Source organism: Cnephaeus nilssonii (genome assembly GCF_951640355.1).
Source record: "Cnephaeus nilssonii genome assembly, chromosome: 21".
Taxonomy (NCBI): Eukaryota; Metazoa; Chordata; class Mammalia; order Chiroptera; family Vespertilionidae; genus Cnephaeus; species Cnephaeus nilssonii.
The window spans coordinates 23,895,119-23,917,269 of NC_137092.1; the positions used below are offsets into that span (position 1 = coordinate 23,895,119).

Below are 22,151 nucleotides of genomic sequence, written 5' to 3' on the forward strand. Positions count from 1 at the left end.
TTATTTGCTTTTTTTCCTTTATGATTTTTGTTTATTTTGTTTTGTTTAAAAATTCCTTCCACATACTAAGACAAAAAAAAAAAAAGAATTCATTTGCATTATCTTCACCTAAAAATCTTACAGTCTGCTTATAACATTTGGCTCTTTCAATCCATCTGGAATTAATTTTTGTGAATTGTGTGAGGTAGGCTCTAACTTTACCTCCCCCCACTCCCCCTACCCACCCCCGATTAGTCCTTTGTCCTAGCACCATTTAGTGACTAGTTGATTTGTTTCTACCGTTTCTGGGCATCTTATTTTATTCCACTGGTCAAAGGTATACTAGTATACCCTTCATCCATGTCTCACTCATTTAGTTTTTATAGCTTTGCTTTTCCTATGGAAATACCGTATAGTCTGGGTTGTGAGAGTAGCTTCATAGAGTGGTTTTGTTTGGTTCTCTTTCTTGACCCAGGATAGTTACTAAGTTATTTATTTATTTATTTATTTAATTTATTTATCATCATCATCATCATTATTTGGCTTAAGGACTCCTGAACCCTCCTGAATACGTAGTGTTAATATAGCTCGTAAATCCATGTAACACACAATCTGGGGTTGTGATTTCTCGGGATCTGGCTTTTCTCCTGCACACAGAGATGGGAGTTTCCTCATTCTCTCCTTTTTCTGAAGTTCATTGCTTAACTGAGGTTTACTTCCTCAAGGGCCCCAGGTTAATTGCAGCGTTTTAGTTTCTGCTTCTGTTCACACCTGCTCTTAAAACCTTACCTCTTGATCTTGACTGGGTATTAAAACCCACCCAGTGCATCCTCTTGGTTACCAAGACTAATCACTGCCCATGGGACAGCTGCAATTTTGGTTTACATGCTTAGTTTTATGCTTCTCATTTCCTCCTAGGAATTTCCTTTTTTATTTTGCAAGTTCAGCAACACATCTTAAAATATATGGAAAAATATATTCTTGTACTTTAGTTTTCTAGAGATTTGTAGCAAGTGGTTTCTCTTATTTTGTCATCTTGCTAGCGCTGGATCCTTAAATGACTTTTACCAAGAGAATACTCTAAACAAGGAAAGCATAAGCTATTTCCTGGGGGGATACCCAGAGTCCCCCCAAGACTTATAAATGTGATGTTCCTAATGGAGAGGTTAGTCAGGGTGCCGGACTGAGCATAGGGGGAAGTTGAAGAAAGGAAGTGGGGGAGAAACACAAGTGCATTAATGGACAATTACTTTCTGCCTCCTCAGATGGTACACGAGCGCTTAGCTAATGGCAGTTCACTTAGAAAAGTGATCATGGATATATACGTCTTTACTGGCAGCTTCTAAAAATATCTTGTCTGACATGATTGAGTCTTTTTAGGAGATGCAAGACAAGAATCTGGAAGCTGTGAGATGATTCTCAAGTTCTAGTGAAGATGAACTCTAGAAGCCAAGTGGGGGCCACTCAGGGTGCTGGTGACAGGAGACGTTGGAGGACTGAAGCCTCTAAAAACCAGAAGGGGAAGCAAACAAAAGGAGCAGCAGGGGTGAGGGTGTAAAGGGTTGAGTTGAGAACATGAGTGTAGAAATTTTCACTGAAGACAAAGCCAATTGAGGGGAAAACCCAATTCACATGGGGCCTTATATCCATATTTCTTAGTCCCCAGATTATCAGAAGGAATGGTATTGTTGGTGATTCAGTTGCTAAGCCTCCAGTAGATGGTGTTGGACTGTGATCACTCGTGTGTTTTCAGCTTGAGCGCTCCCTTCAGTCTCTGCTAAGAATATGTCTTTTCTTATATTGAAGTGTGGGACCCGTGTAGGGCCGTGAGGCCATTAGGGAACCAGAGGCACAGCCCTGAGTTCACTCCAGGCCCCAGAGGCTGTGACTCACAGAATGTGAGGGAGGGAAGGGGAAGGCAGTGCCCGGTGGCAGGGCATTCCTCTGGGAGCTGCTGCATCTCAGGTGATGATGGATGAGTAGGGTGATCCTGAACAACTCAATTACTCTACACTGGTGGTCTCAACCAGGGACAGTTTTGCCCCCCAAGGGATATTTGGCAATGTCTGGAAACATTTTTGATTGTTATAACTGGGGGTGGGGGTGTGCCTCTGGTATCTAGTGTTGTTAAGAGGCCAGGAATGCTGCTAAAGAATGCCCAGGACAGTCCCCCAGGACAAAGAAATATCTGACTCAAAAACTTCAATAGTGCTGAGGTGGGAAATGCTGCTCTACATGTCTTTCCTCCGTTATAAAATGAAGGGGTTAGAAGAGGAGGTTGATATGTGTGTGGCTAGATTAAGTGAGCGCTTTACTCAAATTACCCATCTGTCTAACAAGGACCACATCAACCCACTTCATGTCAATAGAAGGAGAAGCAAATGAAGTGAAAACATTCCCTGCCCGATTTTCTACCAAAGAACAAAATCTTGAACCCAGAATGCTGTGCGCTTTGCAGGCTCACAGTGACCCCTGTGTTTGCCTCTACATACCACGTCACTTATTCTGTCATGTTATGTCTGCAAGTTGCACTTGTACCTGTGAGGCGAGAGGTGAGGACGATCTTCCTTGAGCTGAACAGACTGTCTCCAGAACAGGCACTTCTAGCTGTTTCACACAACCTTCCCAACATGGCGCAGATTCTAAGACGTCCTTGTCCTGTTTGTGTCCACGTGGCTTTTCCTATAGTTACTGTTCATTTATTAATGCACGAATTAATTCATTCAAGAAACACGTATTCGGTACCCACAATGCATAAGGCAGTACTTTAATTGCTATGGAGGATGCAAGGAGGACTACGTCAAGCCCCTGGCAGTTGTAGTTGGGGAGAAGGGATCCGTATCCCATAGCATCTGAGGCAGGGGACAGGAAGTGCCAGAGATTGTCAGAGAGGAGAGAGATCGTGTTTGTTCTATCAGCACAAAATACTTCATAGATGAGACACCGTGTGAACTGGGCTTTTAAGTCTAACTTTTTGACAGTGGGTATGGAAAAAGGGGGCAGGAAGGGAGAATGAAAATGAGATACGATCTGTAGTTCAAGGTGTATGTGTGGAGTGGTGAGCAGGCCTGCTTCGCTGGAGCAGACAGTGTGTGCTGCCGATAGTAGGAGGTATTGCTGATGACATGGATGGGTGGTGGGAGCATCAGTCCTGCTCCTTAAGAGAAGGACTTAGATTGGATGACATTTAAGTTTGTTTTCAACCCTAAGGTGCTCAGGATCCCATAGTCATGTTTGATGGGCACTAGAAAACTCATTTATTCATTCATTCAAGAAATCAAGTTGTTTAGTGACTTTTTACCAGACACTAGACAGGCTTGGGGATACAGCACTGAACACGCTCTTGAAGTTAATTGCACGGAGGGTGGGGATTGGGTCACTGTTGGGTTGTACAATGAGCTGCTGTGCTGGAACCTGGAAGAGGAAGATGGATTAGAAGGCTCTTATCCTCTGAGGAGGAGGAGGTATGAAGTTCTGAACTTGAGAGGTGGTGGTGTAAATGGGAAGGAGAGAGAGACTGTGAAAGCGGACTAGAGAGAGGAAAAAGGGATGGGACTTGGGGAATGGTTGGTGTAGGAGGCACGCAGGAGGAAGAATCAAAGATGCCCCCAAAGTTTTGCCCCTGAGTTAGGGGAGTCTGTGATGCTGCAGAGTTATAGACCTGGGGGAGAGCTGGCGTGGAGGGGAAGGAGTGTGTTCTTAAACCGGTTGATTTGATGCACAGTGCTTTCCGGTTATCCAGGTGGCGGATAACCAGTAGCCATTGTGAATGCGGTACCAGACTTTAAAAAGAACAGGGCCGAAGACAAAGACTTGGGAGTCTTCCAGATCTTAGCTTCAGTTGAAGCCATCAGATGGATGAGATCACCGAGAGAGGGTGTATTCATAGAGAAGGTAGGAAACAGGGTTTGCGGAATTCACGTTTAGGAGGTGGGAGGAGAAAAGGCGATGAAAAGATGAAGGGGCGGTTGGGGAGGTGGGAGAACACTAGACTGGAAACGCTCCTGAGGGGGCTGGGCGGGGGCGAAAAGCCAACTCCTGCCGAGTCCCCAGTGCGACAGAATGTGTACACACCCTAATAGCCTCCAGGGAAACAGACTCCGGTTTTAAAAATCCCTTGGAATGTATTTAGCCACAAAAGTGGTGAGCCACCTGATCATTTTATCACTTCTTGGTGCCTCAGCCAGAGGGAGAGGGAGAGGGGGAGGAGGAGGCGTGAGTCATCCCTCGTGTGTTAGGAGTTGTGGCTAAAAGGTTTGCTGCGAGAGAACGCTGGGGGTTTATTTTACAGTGGCTTCCTGGGGCCCTGGGGCAGCAACAGCATTATAGGAGCGATGTGTCTATGCCCCTAAGAGGGGTGCCACCAAGGGAAGATGTTTGGGGACTGTCTGTGATTTTGTCTGTGCCATCCTCTTCTCCGTAGCCTGGATGGTTGAGTGGCTGTGTGGGCAGTTGCGGCTCATGAAAAACCCATAGAGTAGTTTCCAGGTAAACACACTTTTCATCTCCTCCCTCTTGGCCGGGGAGCAGGCTTTGTGCCCTCTGCTGGACTCCTGAGTGTGGCCCTCAGCTTTGGCACCGTGGGCCCCTGAATCCATCCTTGTCCAGCCTCGGGGTCCAGGCACCCTCGCTTCTTCGGCTTGTCCCTTGCGCGGAGGTGTGGTGGAAGCAGGTAGCTTCTGGCATCAGGCAATCCCAGGGGCCACGTCTAGCTCTGCCACTTCCTAGCAGTGTGAGCTCAGTATCGGGGCTGCGTGTCTCTGGTCTCAGTTGCGAAATCATCCAACCTCAGAGGATTCTTTTTTTTTTTTAAATATATTTTATTGATTTTTTACAGAGAGGAAGAGAGAGAGATAGAGAGTTAGAAACATCGATGAGAGAGAAACATCGATCAGCTGCCTCCTGCACACCACCTACTGGGGATGTGCCCGCAACCAAGGTACATGCCCTTGACCGGAATCGAACCTGGGACCTTTCAGTCCGCAGGCCGACGCTCTATCCACTGAGCCAAACCGGTTTCGGCAGGATTCTTGTGCAGATCAAACGAGGTAACGCATACGCAGGGCTTATAAGTTAGACCCTCAACCAATGTTAGTTATTGTTTCTGCTTTGAAACGTCTATCATTCTTCTGGTCAGTCTCTTTCCGTTGAATTGTTTTCAGAATTTCTTTCCAGTGTTTTCCACTTTTTTAAAAAAAGTAACTAATTTGAAGAAAATTATAACCTAACACCCCTTAGCCAGCTGCTGTCTGGCGCCCTGGGCCAGGGAAGGGCTTTGCATGCTGTGATGGTTACTCCCTTTTGGAAATGGAAAGCTGTCTTTCGACATCACCTACCATGGCTGTCCCTGCAAGTATGACAGTGACACCACCCACGTGGGGTGACACCCAGCGTTTACACAGCATGTGCACACACACGATCTCCGCAGTCTCAACATCGTTTTGGAGGTTGGTCTTTCACCCCAGGGTGCCTGTGACTATCTTCAGTTTTTAGACTCGTGTGTGTGTGTGTGTGTGTGTGTGTGTGTGTGTGTGTATGCGCGCGTGCCCATGCACACACTTGACGTATAGCTTCTTTTTTCTTAACACAAAAAGCCAAAGTTTGAAAGCAGGTGGAGTGTGGGTTAAACACTGTTCTAAATGGCAGGCCTGCTGTTTGTGGGGAGGCAGAGTGGCCGGGAAGTGCAAAAATAACCCGAACATTATAGACTCCTGTGAATTCTACAGCCCGGAGCACTGGGAGTCTGTGGGTGTCTTACCTGCTGGAGTGCAGGCAGGAAAACAAGTCGAGAGGCAGGAGGACTTACATTTGCTGGATCCTTTAATGGTGCGCGTTGGCAGCAGAAAGTTTCGTGGGGGGAAAGAAATGAAAGCCAGACCTAATGGCCAGGATCGATGTTCCTGAGTGGCAGGAACAGCACCACCTTGGATCTGCTTGGGCCCTCCTTGTCTGCCGCCGACCATCATCTCCGCCCCCTTCTCCCTTCCCCCCTGCTGACCCCCCCAGTGTTTGGCTGACAGCTCTTCCAGTTAGCCCCTGAGACTGAGCCACCGGGAAGCTCAGGGAGCGGGCATTTGGGGCCGATCTGGCCATTCACTGAGAACCGAGTGAATGGTGTGTAAAACCAAGCTCATCATGAGTCCATTGTGAGCCAGAGGATACCCTCTGGGATTTGAAACGTTTTGAAGCTTCACGGGTGTTTGGAGTCAGACTGGGCTCTCTTGGCCCGGCTCGCACTGCTGTGGGGCGCCACCTGCAGGCCTGTAGCAGCACAGGCGGCCTGGGCAGGACGCGCGCACCCGCGTGCACCTGAAGACAGCCAGCACGCTGGAGAATCTGCTGTCACCGCTGCTCTCTCAGAAGTCTGAGGTTCGGAGGACAGGCATCACTGTTGTCACTTTTGTACCTGGGGTAAGAAACCCAGCCAGGACTGAGGTGTGAGTCTCGTGTCTTGCCTCACACTCTAATGTAGGGGTGGGGCACGTCTGGCCCGTGGGCCATATAAGTCCCGAAAAATCATTCGATCTGGCCCTGCCAAGGCATTAGGGGTGAGTTAATTAAATGTTTGACCAAATACAGCAGGCTAATTTTTAAGCTGATGATTGTGTATGACCCTCGAATGATGTTGTAAATATCCAAACGGCCCTTGGCAGAAAAAAAGTTCCCCACCCCTGCTCGAATGACTCACCGTTCTGGGGCCCTTCCTCAACTGCCGTTAGTGTCTGGCATTTTCTTGCCTCTTGGAATTGTAGGATCATCATGAAATAAAGTGATTAGCACACATCTCTGGCAATGATATCCGTGAGAGGCCTGACAGGGTGGTAGTGAAGAGAAAGGGTTTTGGAGCGAAATAGACCTAAGGTTAACTTTCTGCTGTCATCCACCGCCTCTCCCACCTTAAGGGGTTGATCTAGTCTCTCTCAGTTTTGCTCTTCTCATCTGTAAAACGGAGATTATAGTGGTGCTTACCACATAGTATTGTTCTGAGAAATAAGGAAAGGGCTTAGCACAGTGCCTTGCACATAATATGTATTTAATACCTATTACAGTTAATATTATTAACCCAATTGCTTGTACGTTTCTGTGTAATTATTCTTGTTGGATGCCTGACCATTTTTCTCTTTGTTTTCATAGTCCCGATTATTCCCACAAAGGGAAAATAGCATCACGGGAAGCTTTGGGCTATTATATTAATACTTGACCACTTTACATCCGGCAGAATTGTTTTGGAGAATGTGACTAAGCAATAGAGTGATTTTGTAAAAAAAACCCCAAAAAACAAAACACCTAAACACACCCCAAAATAGAAACCAAACAAGTCTGTAAGGAACACACTCACATGTAGTCTCTCTCTCTCTCTCTCTCTCTCTCTCTCTCTCTCTCTCTCTCTCTCTCTGTGTGTGTGTGTGTGTGTGTGTGTGTGTGTGTGTGTGTCCGTGTTTCCAAGGGGTTGAGTATTTCAGAAATTGTCTTGATTGAAAATTACATTCTCACCATTCCCATGTTTAAATGGCTCATTAGGAATATTTAGAAATCTTCGAAAGAGCGTGTGATTCTTCATGTCTGAATGTGCCGTGTCAAATCTAGCTGAGCGCTCCCAGCAGCCCAGGGGGATTGGCTGCACATGTGTGTACACTTGGCTGGCAGAACTTGCGCTCAGATCAGAATCCAGTGCGGCTTTGCATACAGGCAAAGGATGTGTCCCTCTCACATGTAATTTTTCCTAGGGGAAAGAGGTAAGATGATGTTGATTGTTTTTGTAGAGAGAAGAGGTAGAACTGATGAAGACTGTAGCAGATTATTTTTTGAAGCAGAATTTCATTCTTCTTTGTTTAATTTTCTGTGGAAAGGGATCTGAAAACATTCTTTAAGTGGGGTCTGAACATCTCTTTTTACTAACTGAATCCCCAAAACTTATTTCAACCACAGCAAGAGATACTCCCCATAAGAGATTGAACTATGAACCTAGTAATTTAGTGGTTGATAAAATGAGGGCGGGGTGGCTATGGTGCTAGAAAAGTTCCCCAAGTTAGAATCATCTCTCCTACGAGAGAGGTCAGCATCCTTTCTTTCTTTCTTTTTTTAAAAAATATATTTTATTGATTTTTTTACAGAGCGGAAGGGAGAAGGATAGAGAGTTAGAAACTTCGATGTGAGAGAAACATCGATCAGCTGCCTCTTGCACACTCCCTACTGGGTATGTGCCCGCAACCAAGGTACATTTCTTTGACCAGAATGGAACCTGGGACCCTTGAGTCCGCAGGCTGATGCTTTATCCACCGAGCCAAACCGGTTAGGGCAGCATCCTTTTTAAAAATATATATATTTTATTGATTTTTCACAGAGAGGAAGGGAGAGGGATAGAGAGCTAGAAACATCGATGAAAGAGAGACATCGACCAGCTGCCTCCTGCACACCCCCCACCGGGGGACGTGCCCGCAACCAATGTACATGCCCTTGACCGGAATTGAACCTGGGACCTTCCAGTCCGCAGACCGATGCTCTATCCACTGAGCCAAACCGGTTTCGGCAAGCATCCTTTCTTGATACAAAGGGGAGGATGAACATTCACCCCAGAAGGAACAGCTGGAAACACCTGTAACAGCAAAGGCTCAGAATCAGAGCCAGAATGTCCTAGGGGGAGGGCTGCCCCTCAGACAGGGACCAGCTGCCTGGTTGATGCCAAAACTTTATTTCACCAACAAGGGTTACAGGAGACATTCATTCATTTATTGGCTGTGTATGTAGGCCAGGCCTGCTATGGGGATAACATAATGCAGGCACTCTCTGTAATTATACAAAGGGGAAGATGTGTCCTCTGCTGTTGAGAAGCTTACACTGTAGTTGAGGAGACAAGGTACACACAATTGAACAAGTTAAATAGAAATGAACTGGTGAAGTCAGATTCATGACAACGATAGTGAGTAAACAGGAACGATAGGAATGATACTGAAGCTCTGAATTTATAGGAGGTAGTGATCATAGAGTTAAAGAAGTTATGGAAGGCTTCATGGAGGAGGTGGAATTGAACTGAACCACACTTTGAAATGTGCCATGGAGCTGGAGAAGCAGAAAGGAGGAAGGATATTCTTGGGTCAGTCTGTATCAGTGTTCCACTCTGAGCAAGAGTTTCGAGGTCAGAGTGGGCATGACAGCTATGGCCATGTTAATACTATGCTATGTGGGGAGATGGTGCTGGAAAGGGAGATTGATTTGTCTTGAATTGTCAGGCTAAGGAGTTGGGCCTTTTTTTTTGTGTGTGTGTGTGTGTGTGAAGAGGAACCACTGAAGTTGAGGGGTGACAGGGAGAATGATATCACCTGAGTAGAAACTGTAATTTTAGGAGAGGGAGCTTGCTTTGAAAAAATAATAACGACTTCACTTTTAAACACACGGAGTTTGAGGTGGTGACAACAGTTCATATGGAGCTACCTAGTACTTCTTGGGCATTTGGATCTAGAAATGAGATGAAAGGTAAGGGTGAGAGACTAGATGTGGTTGGAGAGGGGGCAGGATCCCAAAGGGAGAGAAGTCAGAGAGAGAAGATAAAAAGGTTGGGGACAGACCCATCGGCTGTTCCCACATAAAGTAGGAGGAATAAGAGAAGGAAACAGTGAGAAACTGGGAGATATGGAGATTGGGACACGATGGGGTGGGGTAGCTCTAGGAAGGAGGGGGTAAGTGGTACCCAATGCTGCAGAGTGGGCAAGGAAAAGGAGGGGAGAGCTGGGACCATAGGAAGTGATGTGTGTGGGGGTCTCAGTTTCCTGTCTGGGGAGGGGAAGGGCGGAGCCAGCGCATGGTCTGGCTGGGTGCACATTTCAAAACTGGCCGTAAGTCCGTATCATATGGGGATGCCTTATTCACTCTGATTATTTTATACCAGGTGGGTGTCACCAGCTGCTCAGTGTAGGAGCGAGTGGGAGAGAAAGGGTGTGGTGATCGACAGGTGGTGGCTTAGTCTGCTGATGATTCCAACCCTAAGAGTCCTGTCAGAGGCAAGCCTGGTGGGTGTGGCGAAATCCACTTCTCTCCTCTGGGCCTTTAGGGATCTCCTGGGCTCCTGTTCCGCTGTGAGCTGTTTTTTCCTGCGATTAGGAATGTGTTTTCAAGAGGGAAATGTGGGGAGTGGATCAAGCCCAGCAGGTTCAGGATGCAGTCGGGCACCTCCTCACCCTGGGCTCTGTCTCTTGGCTCCGGCACCTGACACCACACCTGACGTGTGGAAGGGGCTCATTTTGGTTCCTGAATGAATGAATCAGCCAGAGCCCACCCAGGCTGCGCACGCCTGGCGCTGTGTGGGCTGCATTTTGCTTTCTGAGTCAGGAGGCCAAGGGGGCGTGCTTCCGTCAGTTGATCTCACCTTAGATGCCAATGCACCCTCCACTCACCGCCGTTGTCAGTGGGAGCCGGAGCTCTGCAGAGTGGTCCTGCCACTTCTCACTTTGGCTGGGAAGCAAGGCTGGACCCGGAGGGCGGGAACCGAGGTGCACAGGGACAGGGCTGAACAGGGAGCCTCCAGGCTGACTTTCCCAGTAAGGGTTCATGTCTGCTAGGGTATGCGCATTTGCCTTTTGTGCAGGCTGGAAAGTGACCTCATCTTTTGGAGAAGCAAGGGTTGAAGTGGCAATCCTAGAATCTTTGTGATCCTAGATGCACGGAAAGGAAACCAAAATGCTGACTGGTTCATCAATCTCATGCATCTTGCCCACCTCCAGGGCCCAGGGGTGCAGGTCCCACACTGCTTCTCTTGCCTGCAGTGTCCTCTGTCTTAAAGGGACCTCACTGCAACTTCCTTTCTCCTGGGCGCCTCCAGCGGAGGGAGGCCTCCCTTCCATTCTGCCCAGGGCTCCCTTCTGGTGCACACTACATTCTGCCTTGGATTAGAGCCCTTTACGCATGCGTTTTTTTCCCTTCTCCTCTCTTAAATTGCAAGTGCTTAGAGGCTGTGACTGTGTGTCTAATTTGTCCTTGAGCCTCACAATCCTTGAGAACAATGCCTGGCACATGATTCAGTAACTGGGCTTATGAATTAATAAGCAAACAAACGTCGTCTCTCCCAGGTACCATGGTCGTTGGGCTCTTCTGACACTGGTCTCTAGTATTTTTTTTTCTTTTCTTTTTGCCCACTTGTCTTTCTGACCAAGTCTCAGACCCTCACACTTCTCTGTTCCTCCATCCACTCCACACACCCTGAGGCCATCCCCGGCTGCACCACTGGAGTGTGCTTTCAGAAACAGAAAGCTGCCAGATGCGCATTGCTTGCTGGGTGCTTGTATGGTCACAGCTACCACAGCTGGAATGCATCTGACAAACATGTACATGGCACATACTATGTGCCAGGTACTGTCCTAAGAGCGCGATACATACTAACTAACTTAATATTCACGATATCCCTTGGGGACAGGTGGTATGCATTCATAGACATTGTACTCACGGGGAGACTGTCTCAAGGTCATTCTTTACCTCTCCAAGGTCCACAATCATGCCTATGACCGGGCTCTTAAGCAAGGAGAACATTATTTTGATATGCAGTATGTAAGTAGTGGCCACCCATCGTAAAGAATCCTGCCCTTATTATCAGGACTCCGAGCTCTGCTATTGCCTACCTCTGTGCACTTGGACAAGCCCTTGACCCTCTCAGCCTCAGGTAATGCAAGGTGCCGCACAGTCCTGCAACCGAGATGCAACGCGATGACATTACCACGGTTGGCACCCAGGAAATACCGAGTTGTCATAAATGAAGGGCTTTAAAAACATGTAAAACAAAAATTGCAGATCTATACTTAGCTGATAGGGTGTTGGAGCTGTGGGGTTTCGCAGGCACAGGTTTGAGAAGTGCTGGTTCCAGAGCTGGGCATTACATAAGGCGGTGAAGTCATGTTTGCACCCAAGTGAGGGCTGTCAGGTATGGCAGGAGCCACCAGACTCCCCAGATGCCTGTGCTGCCGTAATGCTCCTGTGCGCTCTCCGAATCTGCACGTGGTCTGCCAACGTTTGTCTTGAGAACCCACTCCCAAGTCCTCTCTGCATTATGTGTCTTAGATTAGAGCACGGCTTTGCGAAAGCGTCTATTTCTCAGAAAAGCTCAATAGAGGAAGAAGAACAAAAGGAGTTCTGATAGCTTTGGCATAAAGGATATAGAGAGATGACGGAGTGGGGCTGGTGGGAGGGGCCACGCCTTTTGGATGAGGCTGGATTTGCAGGCTCCTCAGAGATGGGCTAAAAATCTCATGTGAAGATGGCCCACAGCCTGACAGATCTGGGAACAGCTAGACATAGGCTACGTGCTACTCCAACCTTGCCACTCACATCTGCCTATCCGTACAAGCTCCCGTGGCCCACCTGGCCTGGGGGAGTGTGGCCACCTTAGTCTCCTTCCTTTTCCAATTCCCTTCCCGCTTGCACTTTGCATGGGCCATGGTGTGGAGGGGCTAAGGGGTGAAAGCTTTGATTTCTCTAGAAAAGTTTTTCACTTGCTTCCTCAGATCCTTTGGGGTTTCCAGTTTGTAGGGAACTGCTTGAAAAGATAGCATGTAGAGCATTTGACTATACTATCTTAACTGTGTGTGTGTGTGTGTGTGTGTTCTGACCTTGTGCACAGTGTGTGTGGCTGTACTTTCCAAGCACTGTGAGATGTGCTGGTTGCATTGCAGGGAATTTTGGGCTTGGGCCTCAGCTGTCTCAAAGGCGGGTAGAGGGCTGGTGACAAGAGGTCACTTCCTTAGGGAATGTCTAGGCTCTGAGAAAAGGTGCCTGAGTGGTACCTGAGCTCACAGTGATGTGCTCACAAGTGACCAGTAGATGGTGCTCTAACAACAGGAAAATATGGCTTCTGCCTCCTGGGCTGGAAAGGGGCTTTTGGAAACCCTGGTTTCCAATCTGTTATGACCAACTGCTGACTGTCTACATCTCCATTTGTGGGTCTTTAAGTGGACAGTGGAACTGGGGACCCTGGAGGCAGCATGCACACCAGGTTCCCCTATGAAGAGCCGTATGGCAATGACCTGCTCTCAGGTGTTTTCTAAGGATCCTCCTGGATCTGGAGGACAGTGGATGTGCTCCCGGTTGAGCCTCTTCCCAATATGGCCCCAGGAGCTTTGGGCACAGATCCAGTGTAACCTGAGGATGGTAAGGATGGCATTTCCATAGGCTTAGAATGATCATACAGTTTCTTCTTTGGACGATGAACAGTTTGGAATTAATACTATTACTATTACGGAAGTCAGAGGAGCTATAAGAAGTCCAAACTCTTCCTTCTTACCAGATGTGGGCCAACTGCTTAACGTTTCTGAAACTGCTGATTTGTCTACCAAATCAAAGTCATAAAACATGTGTTGCCAGGCTGAGCTCAGAGGTTTAGAATGAGGTCTGTAAACTGAAAACTATTAAACACACGTAAGGTACCGTTTAGGTGTTAACATGTTATTCCTCTGGGGGCTGGGAGAAGGGAGGCATTGGAGAACATGAAAGCAGTTCATAGGTCTCCGAAGTTTTAAGAGCTGTGAATGCCAGGGTGGGGGCATGTGAGCCTGTGTCTTCCTCCCTTAGGCCAAGTCCACTCCCAAAGCCATTTGTGCCGTCCTGTTCGCCTCTCTCCTCCTGGGCTGCAAGAATTCCCATTGATAACCCCGGTGGAGGTGCTCCTGCTCCTGAGGATCTTCAGTACTATCCCCAACCCACGCCTTTGCGATCCGTGTCTCCTCAGAAGGCAGGAAGGCAAGTCTCAGCTCCAGTGTGTCCTCACATTTCTGTGTGTAATACCCTGTCCTGCAGCCACAGAGGACACAGGACACTGTAGAGAGAGGAGGGGGGCATGAGTGCCGGGTCTCTGCTGAGTCAGGGAACATTGAAGACACAAGCCAAGGGTTCCTGATCACCCAAGAACCTCTTCTGGGAGGAAAAACTGTGGTGAGCCCTGCTTCCTCTGAGCAGGAACAGGCAGGCCTGCCACTCTCCAGCGTGCTAGGGCCAGGACACGAAGGACCAGGGTGAAGTTTCAGTGTGAGAAGGAGACCCATCAAGCATCCTAGGCAGTGAGGAATCTGATTTAATCCAAGGAGAGGACACATTATTTTTGTCATCTGTTTTGTTCACTAGTGTGTCTGTAGTGACTAAAACAGTGCCTGGTGCTCAAAAATATTTGCCAAATGAATGATTTGAATGAATTTTGTGCCATGGATCATGGTCCTGCCTGAAAGCATGGGTTTGATCATTTCTGAACACCCTTTCGGATTCTATATGTTAGGGGGTTACTGAGACAGCCACTTGAAGACTGACTCTCAATGACTAACGGGATGAAGGGGCTTCATGGTTCATGGCATCATCTCCCCTTTTCCTTCTGACGAGGTATTTAGACAGAAAAGGACCTTCCCGTTAATTTAGGTAGAAGAACAGGGTGAGGCAGCCATGTGAAAACCCAATACTAAGCAGAACTGACTCACCTTTCATCGTAATTTGCCCTGAAATGGGCTCCCCTGAATCAAAAGTCAACATGCTGTCCCCACGGGCAGCAGTGTCTGGCGGGGTGGACACATACACGTAGGAACACACATGTTCCTCACTCAGACACACCTCCCCTCCCACCAGGTCACCTCACACAGAGACACTGCCTTTCACAGGAGGGAAGCCTGCCTCACCCAGATTTCCAACAGAGGGGGGAGGGAAGAAAATCCTCTTCCATTGCTTGGGTAGGGACTATTTGGATAGGACTGTGTGCTTGAGGCCAAGGCAGGAAAAGGGGAAGGTGTGTTCTAGCTAGTGGACATGGAAAGGGACAATTGGTATCTGTCCTTGATCCAAAAAACCACCGAGTCACTTGTGGGGAAGGGCTTGGTTGCTAAATCTAGGAGTCTTTCTCTAGGGCTTAGAGTCCACCTTACCCACTTCTGCAGCTCACACACTGATTCTGTTTTTATCTTCATTGATGTAGTGGGCTTGAGGAAGTCAGCGTGGGGGTAAAAATAGGAATGGGAGGATCCTCCTGATTGTTAAGATTCCAAGGAGAATAGTTTTAGTCCAGAACTCGCCATCTAGGGCCCCAACATCTGGACCACCCTTCCAGGAGCTAGAGCCAAATCCAAGAGGCTGCCCCAGATCGTCTGTTTGGAGAGGGAGGGCAGGTACTCTTGCTGGGAACTGGTACCCACACCAGAGTGTGGAGCCCCCGGAAGTCCTAGGGTCCTTCAAGGGACCTCCAGGCTGCTAAGTGGGGAGTTACAGGTTGGATGCTTCCTCTGTGGAAATCCCTGGGCAGCATTTGTGGAGTTTGGGAGCTCCGTAGGAGCGCGGACTCGGCCCGGTACACCCTGTGCAGGGCGCAAAGGCGTGGGCTCCGGGTTAGGGTAGCAGGCCAGGCAGCACATTGACCTGGCCCCTGCCCAGAAGGCGCCGGTGCATGCAAGCCTGCCTATGTGCCTCCGCCAGGCCTGGGCTCCTGCAGAGATGCCGCCCGCTGCACCCGCCCCTCTCCTCTTGGCCTCACTTGGGGGGACGGCCACTCTTCCCGGACCTTTGCAGAGGTGTTGGTCCTCTACCCTCTGGCTCAGTCAGCCAAACCAGTCCTGCATCCCAGGGACCTCCAAACCCTTGGCTAGGGTCCTTCCGGCTCCATCCCCGCTCCTCCCAGCCTCGCCAGCCCCGCCCCCGCTTCCCCTGAAGCCCCCGCGCAGGCCTCGCCAGCCTCCGTGCGCTCTGCTCTCTCTCCCCCTCTCGGCCTGCCCCTTCTCCCCTGCTCCGCGGAGCCCGCGGTTGGAGGGGAAGAGGAAGACGAGTCCACAGTAAGCAAGTTTGGTCCTTGGACAGCTCCCGCGGCGGGCAGGCCACCGCTGAGCTCTGCTGCAACCTGTTCCTCCCGCGCCCTAGCGCTCGCCGCCACCGCCCGCGCGCGGCTCCCGCCCGCTCCCGCGCAGCCGCGGATCGCTGTTGCATGCTGATCCGGGGAGGCGGCCGCGGCCAGCGCTCCCGGTGGATGCTGGCACTCGGGCTGCGCTGCTCTCTGGATGCTGCTCAACTTCTCTCCCAGGCGCAGGAGCTTTGAAGTCGTTTGTCTCTCTCCGGTTGGATCGACTTATTTTGATATTTTGGGCGTTGCGGTGTACGCAGGAACCTCTATACCGCTCTTCCCCCTTCCTCCCTCTCTCTCTCTCTCAACCTTTTTGGATGCGTCTGTACTGGCAGATTTAAAGACCCAAGTCTTGGCTGTGGAATACCTTGGATGGACTTGCAGGGGCTGGTGTTCTGAAGCATGTCACCATAACCCTGTCCTTGTCTTTTTGTTGTTGTTCAAGTTCTTTTGTTTTAATTTTTTTTCCTTCCCCCATTCATAAATCACCAAACTGTTACCTAGCAGGCCGGTGCCCGCCTCTCCCAGGACTAGGTGGTGGTCTGCCAGAGCGGAGCTATGTTGGACGAGCAGCCTACTCCACCCCTCTCCTCTCCAGCCCTGGAACGCCACCACACACTGGCATTTTGAAAAAAAAAATTGCCTCCAGAAACTGAGCACCCCCACCCCCTTGCCAGCCTTCTCCTCCCCCTTTTTTAACTCCTTGAGGAATGGAGCTTTGCAGAGGTTGTATTTAGATTCAACAGTTCGGAGCGGCGGGTCGCTGCTGCTGCTGCTGTCTCTCCAAAGAGCTTGAAAGGCTCCCGGGAGGCGGCGGTCCCCCGCCCGCCTGGATGCGGCTCTGAGTCTCCGCGTGTCTCGCTGCTTGTTGCTGGGTGCAGGTGTTTGGCCGCGATCACCTTTGTGTGTCTTCTGTCTGTTTCAACTTCAGGATGGCTCGCTTCGGGGAGGCAGTGGTCGGCAGGCCGGGGTCTGGCGATGGAGACTCGGACCAGAGCAGGAACCGGCAAGGAACGCCGGTGCCTGCCTCGGGGCAGGCGGCCGCCTACAAGCAGTCGAAAGCGCAGAGGGCGCGGACTATGGCTTTGTACAACCCCATTCCCGTCCGGCAGAACTGTTTCACCGTCAACAGATCCCTCTTCATCTTCGGAGAAGATAACATTGTCAGGAAATACGCCAAGAAGCTCATCGATTGGCCATATCCTTTCTTGCCCACCCTAACTCCCCTCTCCCCCTTGTTGCATTTCTTGGGGTGAGAGGGGAAACCATGCATGGAATCTGACCCCCTGTTTCCTTCCTGATGCCCCTTTGCCCCTTTGCTGAAGTGCACTCGTTACTTCGATGCATCTCAGGGGCGAGCTTGGTGCCATAGAGACCAGTGTGGCACTAGTGGTTTTCAAGGTAAGACTTTTGGGTTTTGATTTTTCCTGCGTGGCCGTTTCTAGCATCCCTGGGCGCAGGGAGTTGAGGTTTTGTGTGATTGCCAGCCCCCCCCCATCCCCCCAATCCTTTCACATCGAAAGGGTTGCCCTAACGTCAGGGCTTCCTTTCATACCCTGTCCCCCTTTTCCTACCTCAGAGTCACCCCCATCCCCACCAGCTGGAGAGACACCTGCATTATCTGCCCATAGGGGAGGTCCAGTTCGGCAACTTCAAGGGCTCTGGGCCAAACCCCATATGGGCAGAGAGGTGAAATAAGACAGGCTTTGCCTGGGCACCCAGCTCACTCTGGGTTGAAGTTGCACGGAAAGTGAAGTGAAGGAGTGCGTCTGGGGAGGCAGTCTCTGATGGCACAGCCCACACAGCTCAGCTGGAGTTCTCTTCTGAGCCAGGGAAGAGCCTCTCACCGGGGTCCCCCCTTTCCTTAGTCCTGAGCTGGGTACCCCACTGAGTGCTCTCCCAGTGCCCGGGATCCAGGTGGATCCGCTGGGCCTGAATTCATCCGCTGAAGGCGGCATCGGCTGAGCCCAGAGGTGTGCAAGCCATCTGTCTCTCCCTGGCTCCAGAGGAACTGCTCTCCACAGTGGGCTGGTGGGGCGGCTGATGCTGCAGGGCCGGGCTGGACGGCGGAGAAGGAGCGTCTTTGCAGGTTTCAGCAAGTGCACCAAATGCAGGCTGCTGATTAGGCACCTCGCTGCCTTGTTCTTCACTAAGAATTTGGGCGTCTGTCTGGCAAGATCTTTAGGAATTGGGCGTTGGTGGGTGGTGCGGGGGATTAGTAGGAAGCAAGTCAGTGGGGTGGTGGTAATTATGGGGGTAGCTTGGAGACACGGGACTTGGATGCTTGTGGAGAGAGATTTCTTGGGAAGGATGCACCTGCAAAGGAGGCCCCGCCCTTTCCCCCTTTCCTCCCTCCTCCACTCCCCCACCCTCCAGGTGTGCAGCTGGAGCCCTGCTGGAGCCCTAGTGTCAGCTAGGCAAGCGGCTCTCTCCCCTCAGGGCCTCTTCCTGCTCCCCCATCCCAGTCTCTAGTCTTCCCCTCCTGCCTCCCTAGTTCCTGCCTCAGCAGCACTGTGATTGGCTGGCGCATGGTACTTCCAGGCAGCACCCCTCATTAGAAATGAAGGAGCATCTCTAAGCAGATATTATTCCTGCTGCTGCACGCATCCTCCTACCGCCACCCCGGCTGGGCTGGGCTTCCTCTCTCCTCCTCCCTGTGCTCCCCTCCCTCTCCCCTCCCTCCCACGCAGAGTGACGGGGCCATGCGGTGCCTGAGTTAAATGTATCTAGGGTGGGGGTATTGGGGAGGGAAAGGATCAGGTCTCTGCAGCCCCGCCCGCCAGTGCGCTGCACAAAGCAGACAGACCTCATTGTGTTGCAAGCTGCGGCTGCAAACACTCCTCCAGTCAGGTCTCTGATTTCCCAACAGGCCCCCCCTCTCCCTCCCACCTTCAGCAGTTCCCTAAAATTTCCTACCCACCAGGTGCTGCTTCAACGTGCACCTCTCTTAGGGGCGCGTTTACTCAGGCGCCCTCGCCCTCAGTTTCCTTGGGGTAGACAAAGCCACCCAGCCGTCCTGAGGGTGGCAAAGTGTGCCCGCAGGCATTGCTGGCACCTCGGACAGCACCATCGAAATCCCCCCAGGAGGCGGGGGCGCCACAGTCACCCAGGTTCAGCACCTGGGGCGCTTCCGGGGCTGGGATCTCCTGCACGTTTCCTCCCCCACGCGGTGGCTGCTGCTCACGTTTCCTCTTCCGCTGCAAAGACACCGCCTATCTGCTGGGCGTTGAGAGCGCCAGGTGGAACTGCGGGTTTTACTCCTCCTTTTTCAGGATGCGTGGATAGGAGTAGAGGGAGGCCAGATTGTGGGTTTCGGCATCGTGCTCGGTGCCTTGGCTGTGAGCCCGTCTCAAGGGTCTCTTCTAGCCCCATGGCAGGGAGTTTCCCAGTGGTTCTACAGCATGGAGGCAGTTGTAAGTGTTCAGACAACATCTCCTGAGGTGTGTAGAGGAGCCCGGTTGGCCAATGGAAAATACACCATGTTTGCTTTTTTTCTCCTGACTGTACCATGTAACTGACATACCTTCCCTCCGGTGGTGACCACGTGGGAACATTGTGCTTGAGTGTGGTCTGCGCTCGCTCTAATACCACCTGCATCCAAGTCCCCAGTCTCACTTCCCTTCCTCTAGCAACACCCAGCTCCCAGAAGTACCTTGCTCTTATCCAATGGGAGTTAGCATGAGCTTCAGTTAGCAGTCAGGCTTTACTGCCAGGCTGTCTGGGTTCCAATCCCATTCCTTCAGCAGCTCTGTGACCTTGAAAAGTCACTTCATTACTTTGCGACTCGGTTTTCTTATTGGTAAAATGAGGAAGATGATAACGAGTTACCGGAAGAACTCCATGAGTTTAATATGTACCAAGTTCCTAGAATCTTGCCCAATACCTACTAAACACTAGCTATTATTATCAGTGAAGTCCTTCAGAAATTTCAGCATACCGTAAGGGAGGGGGTCTTAGTTCTAGGTGAACTAAGTCTTCTAGATTTTTACTTCTCAAAGACAGCAAGGAGCAGCATCCTTAGCACCTCTTGATAAACATCCAGAATCCCAAAGCCCCACTTCGGATTTGCTAAATCATAATCTGCATTTGAATAAGGTCCCCAGGTGATTCGTATGCACGTGAAAAGTTTGGGAAGGACTTCTCTGCTCACTGTAAGAAGCGCATTTTGAAAAAAGGAAGGTTCAGAAGACGCGTCAGGACCTGCTTCCAACTGACACGTGCTTTTGCAGGATGCTTGAGGGTTTTGAAGATTTGGCTTGCTGTGCTTTTTGAGACTTATATACCCTTAATGGGCTGGACTTGGAAGGTAATGTGCACCCTTGTGTGCTGTTAGTGGTCTCTTAACACTGCATATTGCTGGTCTTTAATCAGATTGGGCTGAACAGACGAGTTAAATAAAAGGGATGATTTAATTTCTACTTGTAGGACTCTCCTTCTCCAACTTGCGGGGGGTAATATTATCTGGTTACTAATAGGCAAGGTCTAGTTCTTATGGGAGGAAATGCCTAAGATAGCCCAGATTTGGCATGAAAGATGGTGGCATGTCAACAGCCCACTCTGAATGTGTTTCATTTTTCTTGGAAGCGACATCTGCATCGGGAGATAATTTTATTTTCTTATGGCACTCTCTTCTGCTGTGGAGACCATAACCTTTTTGAAAATGCTAATCTGATTTAAAATGTGGTATTACATTTTATATGATTCCTCCTTTTCTGTCTCACTCATCTAATAGATCTAACCAAAAGGGTTCTCTTTTTCTCAAGGAATTGGCTGCTCTGAATGTCATTCCACATTCCCGGTGCCGTTGTGCCTACCAGCTCTAGCCCTTCTGTGCCCAGGCCCAGTTCCCCTGCAGACAGACAGGGTCTCCCCGATGGTCTGTGAGCTGTCTCACACTTACTTGCACTTTGCCAGGTGAGAGGTTGGAGGGAAGAGATGGATCATCTGACTCAGAGACTCTGTGCCATTGATGGGCAGGGGGGATTTTTTTTTTTTAACCGATTGTATGAGTCACTCAGGAGAGCACATGTTTCCTGTGGAAATGAACATGGTTTAAAGTAGGACAATCCCTGAGATGATGAAGCTCATTACCATGCCATGAACCTGTGGACATTCACCCAAGATTTCTTATGGCAGAGAATTTCACCGTGGCCCCAAACAACGCTGGTTTTGGGTCAGAGGTTATGTGCTGTGTTATGGTGAATTTCTCACTGAAAAGTGTCCATTTGATTTTGGAGGATTCTGGTGACTATTACTGAAAACATTAGTTCCCTCAACTCCCACTTTGGCATTCACTTTTCTCTCGCTTTGGTTGCCTGAAAACATCCAGCACCCTGCAGGACGGTAGACGGTAATCCTGGAAGGGATTTCAGGGTTGACGTAACTCATGGATCAGGAGTCAGAGGGCCTTGATTGGGGCAGAGGATGGCAACTGACAAGGACGGAGCCTGTGATTATATCCTACGGTCAGATAATGCAGAAAGGCTTCCCCTCAGCCGTGTCCCTGGGCACGGGAGCAGACAGTGGAACCTATAGCCACTGTAGCTGGCCCCGAGGCTGCAGGACAAAAGCCTTCGTTTTCGAAGGCTCCCAGAGACCCTCCCAATGGCCCATCGGAGTAGGTCATGCTTCTTCTGGAAACCAGGCTGTGACTGGTTGCGGGGACCAGCTGTAAGTGGCGTGCAACCTGGCAATTGACCTGGAGTGTGCAGGAGGCTGTCAGGAATGAATGACTCGAAGATGGTGGCAGAAGTATCTTGGACGCGACAGTTTTGTCTGTTGGCTCGCCCGCCACCATTTCCCAACTTGCCTTCCCTGCCGGTGGGTGCAGGGCGCACTGAGCATTAAAGGAGGAGGAGGGAAATGCCGAGAACAGGCCTGCTGCTTCTCTTCTGAAAGATCCAGGCTCTAGAATTACTAGCTCCATCCAAAATTGCTTATCTCTTTTTAGCTGTCGCCGTACGAAATGTAGGTGTTTCCCCGCCTCGAACTCTGCTGCTTTCCCCCTCTCCGCAGGAACAGCTGGTTTCTTCCCCGTCTTCATGTTCTTCGTTAACATAAAACGGAGTCAAGATTTGCTAAGCTGTCAGAACTCTTGCAGACCCTCTGACGCCCCGTGCTCCCTCAGCAGATCAGCAGCCTCTCTTTGTCATTCGCTGGGCTGCCTGGGAAAGAAAGAGCAGCGCCCCAGCCAGAGCCCAGCCCTGCCATCCAGCCCCTCCGGCCGCTCTGACATTGTGACTTTGTCTGTCACTGACCACAAAGGTATGAAAGCGGGGACCTAAACGTGACTGAAATGAACACCTTTCTGTTCAAAGGAGAGAGAGAG

General features: G+C 50.2%; 1 protein-coding gene across 1 annotated transcript in view; it reads left to right on the plus strand.

The window, feature by feature from the left end:
• Window positions 1–22,151, plus strand: part of CACNA1E (calcium voltage-gated channel subunit alpha1 E) — a 428,883-nt gene that overhangs the window by 142,658 nt on the left and 264,074 nt on the right. The window contains exon 4 of the mRNA XM_079761136.1: window positions 16,755–17,021. Coding sequence (XP_079617262.1) covers window positions 16,755–17,021 — 267 coding nt within the window. The remainder of the gene's footprint in view (window positions 1–16,754; window positions 17,022–22,151) is intronic.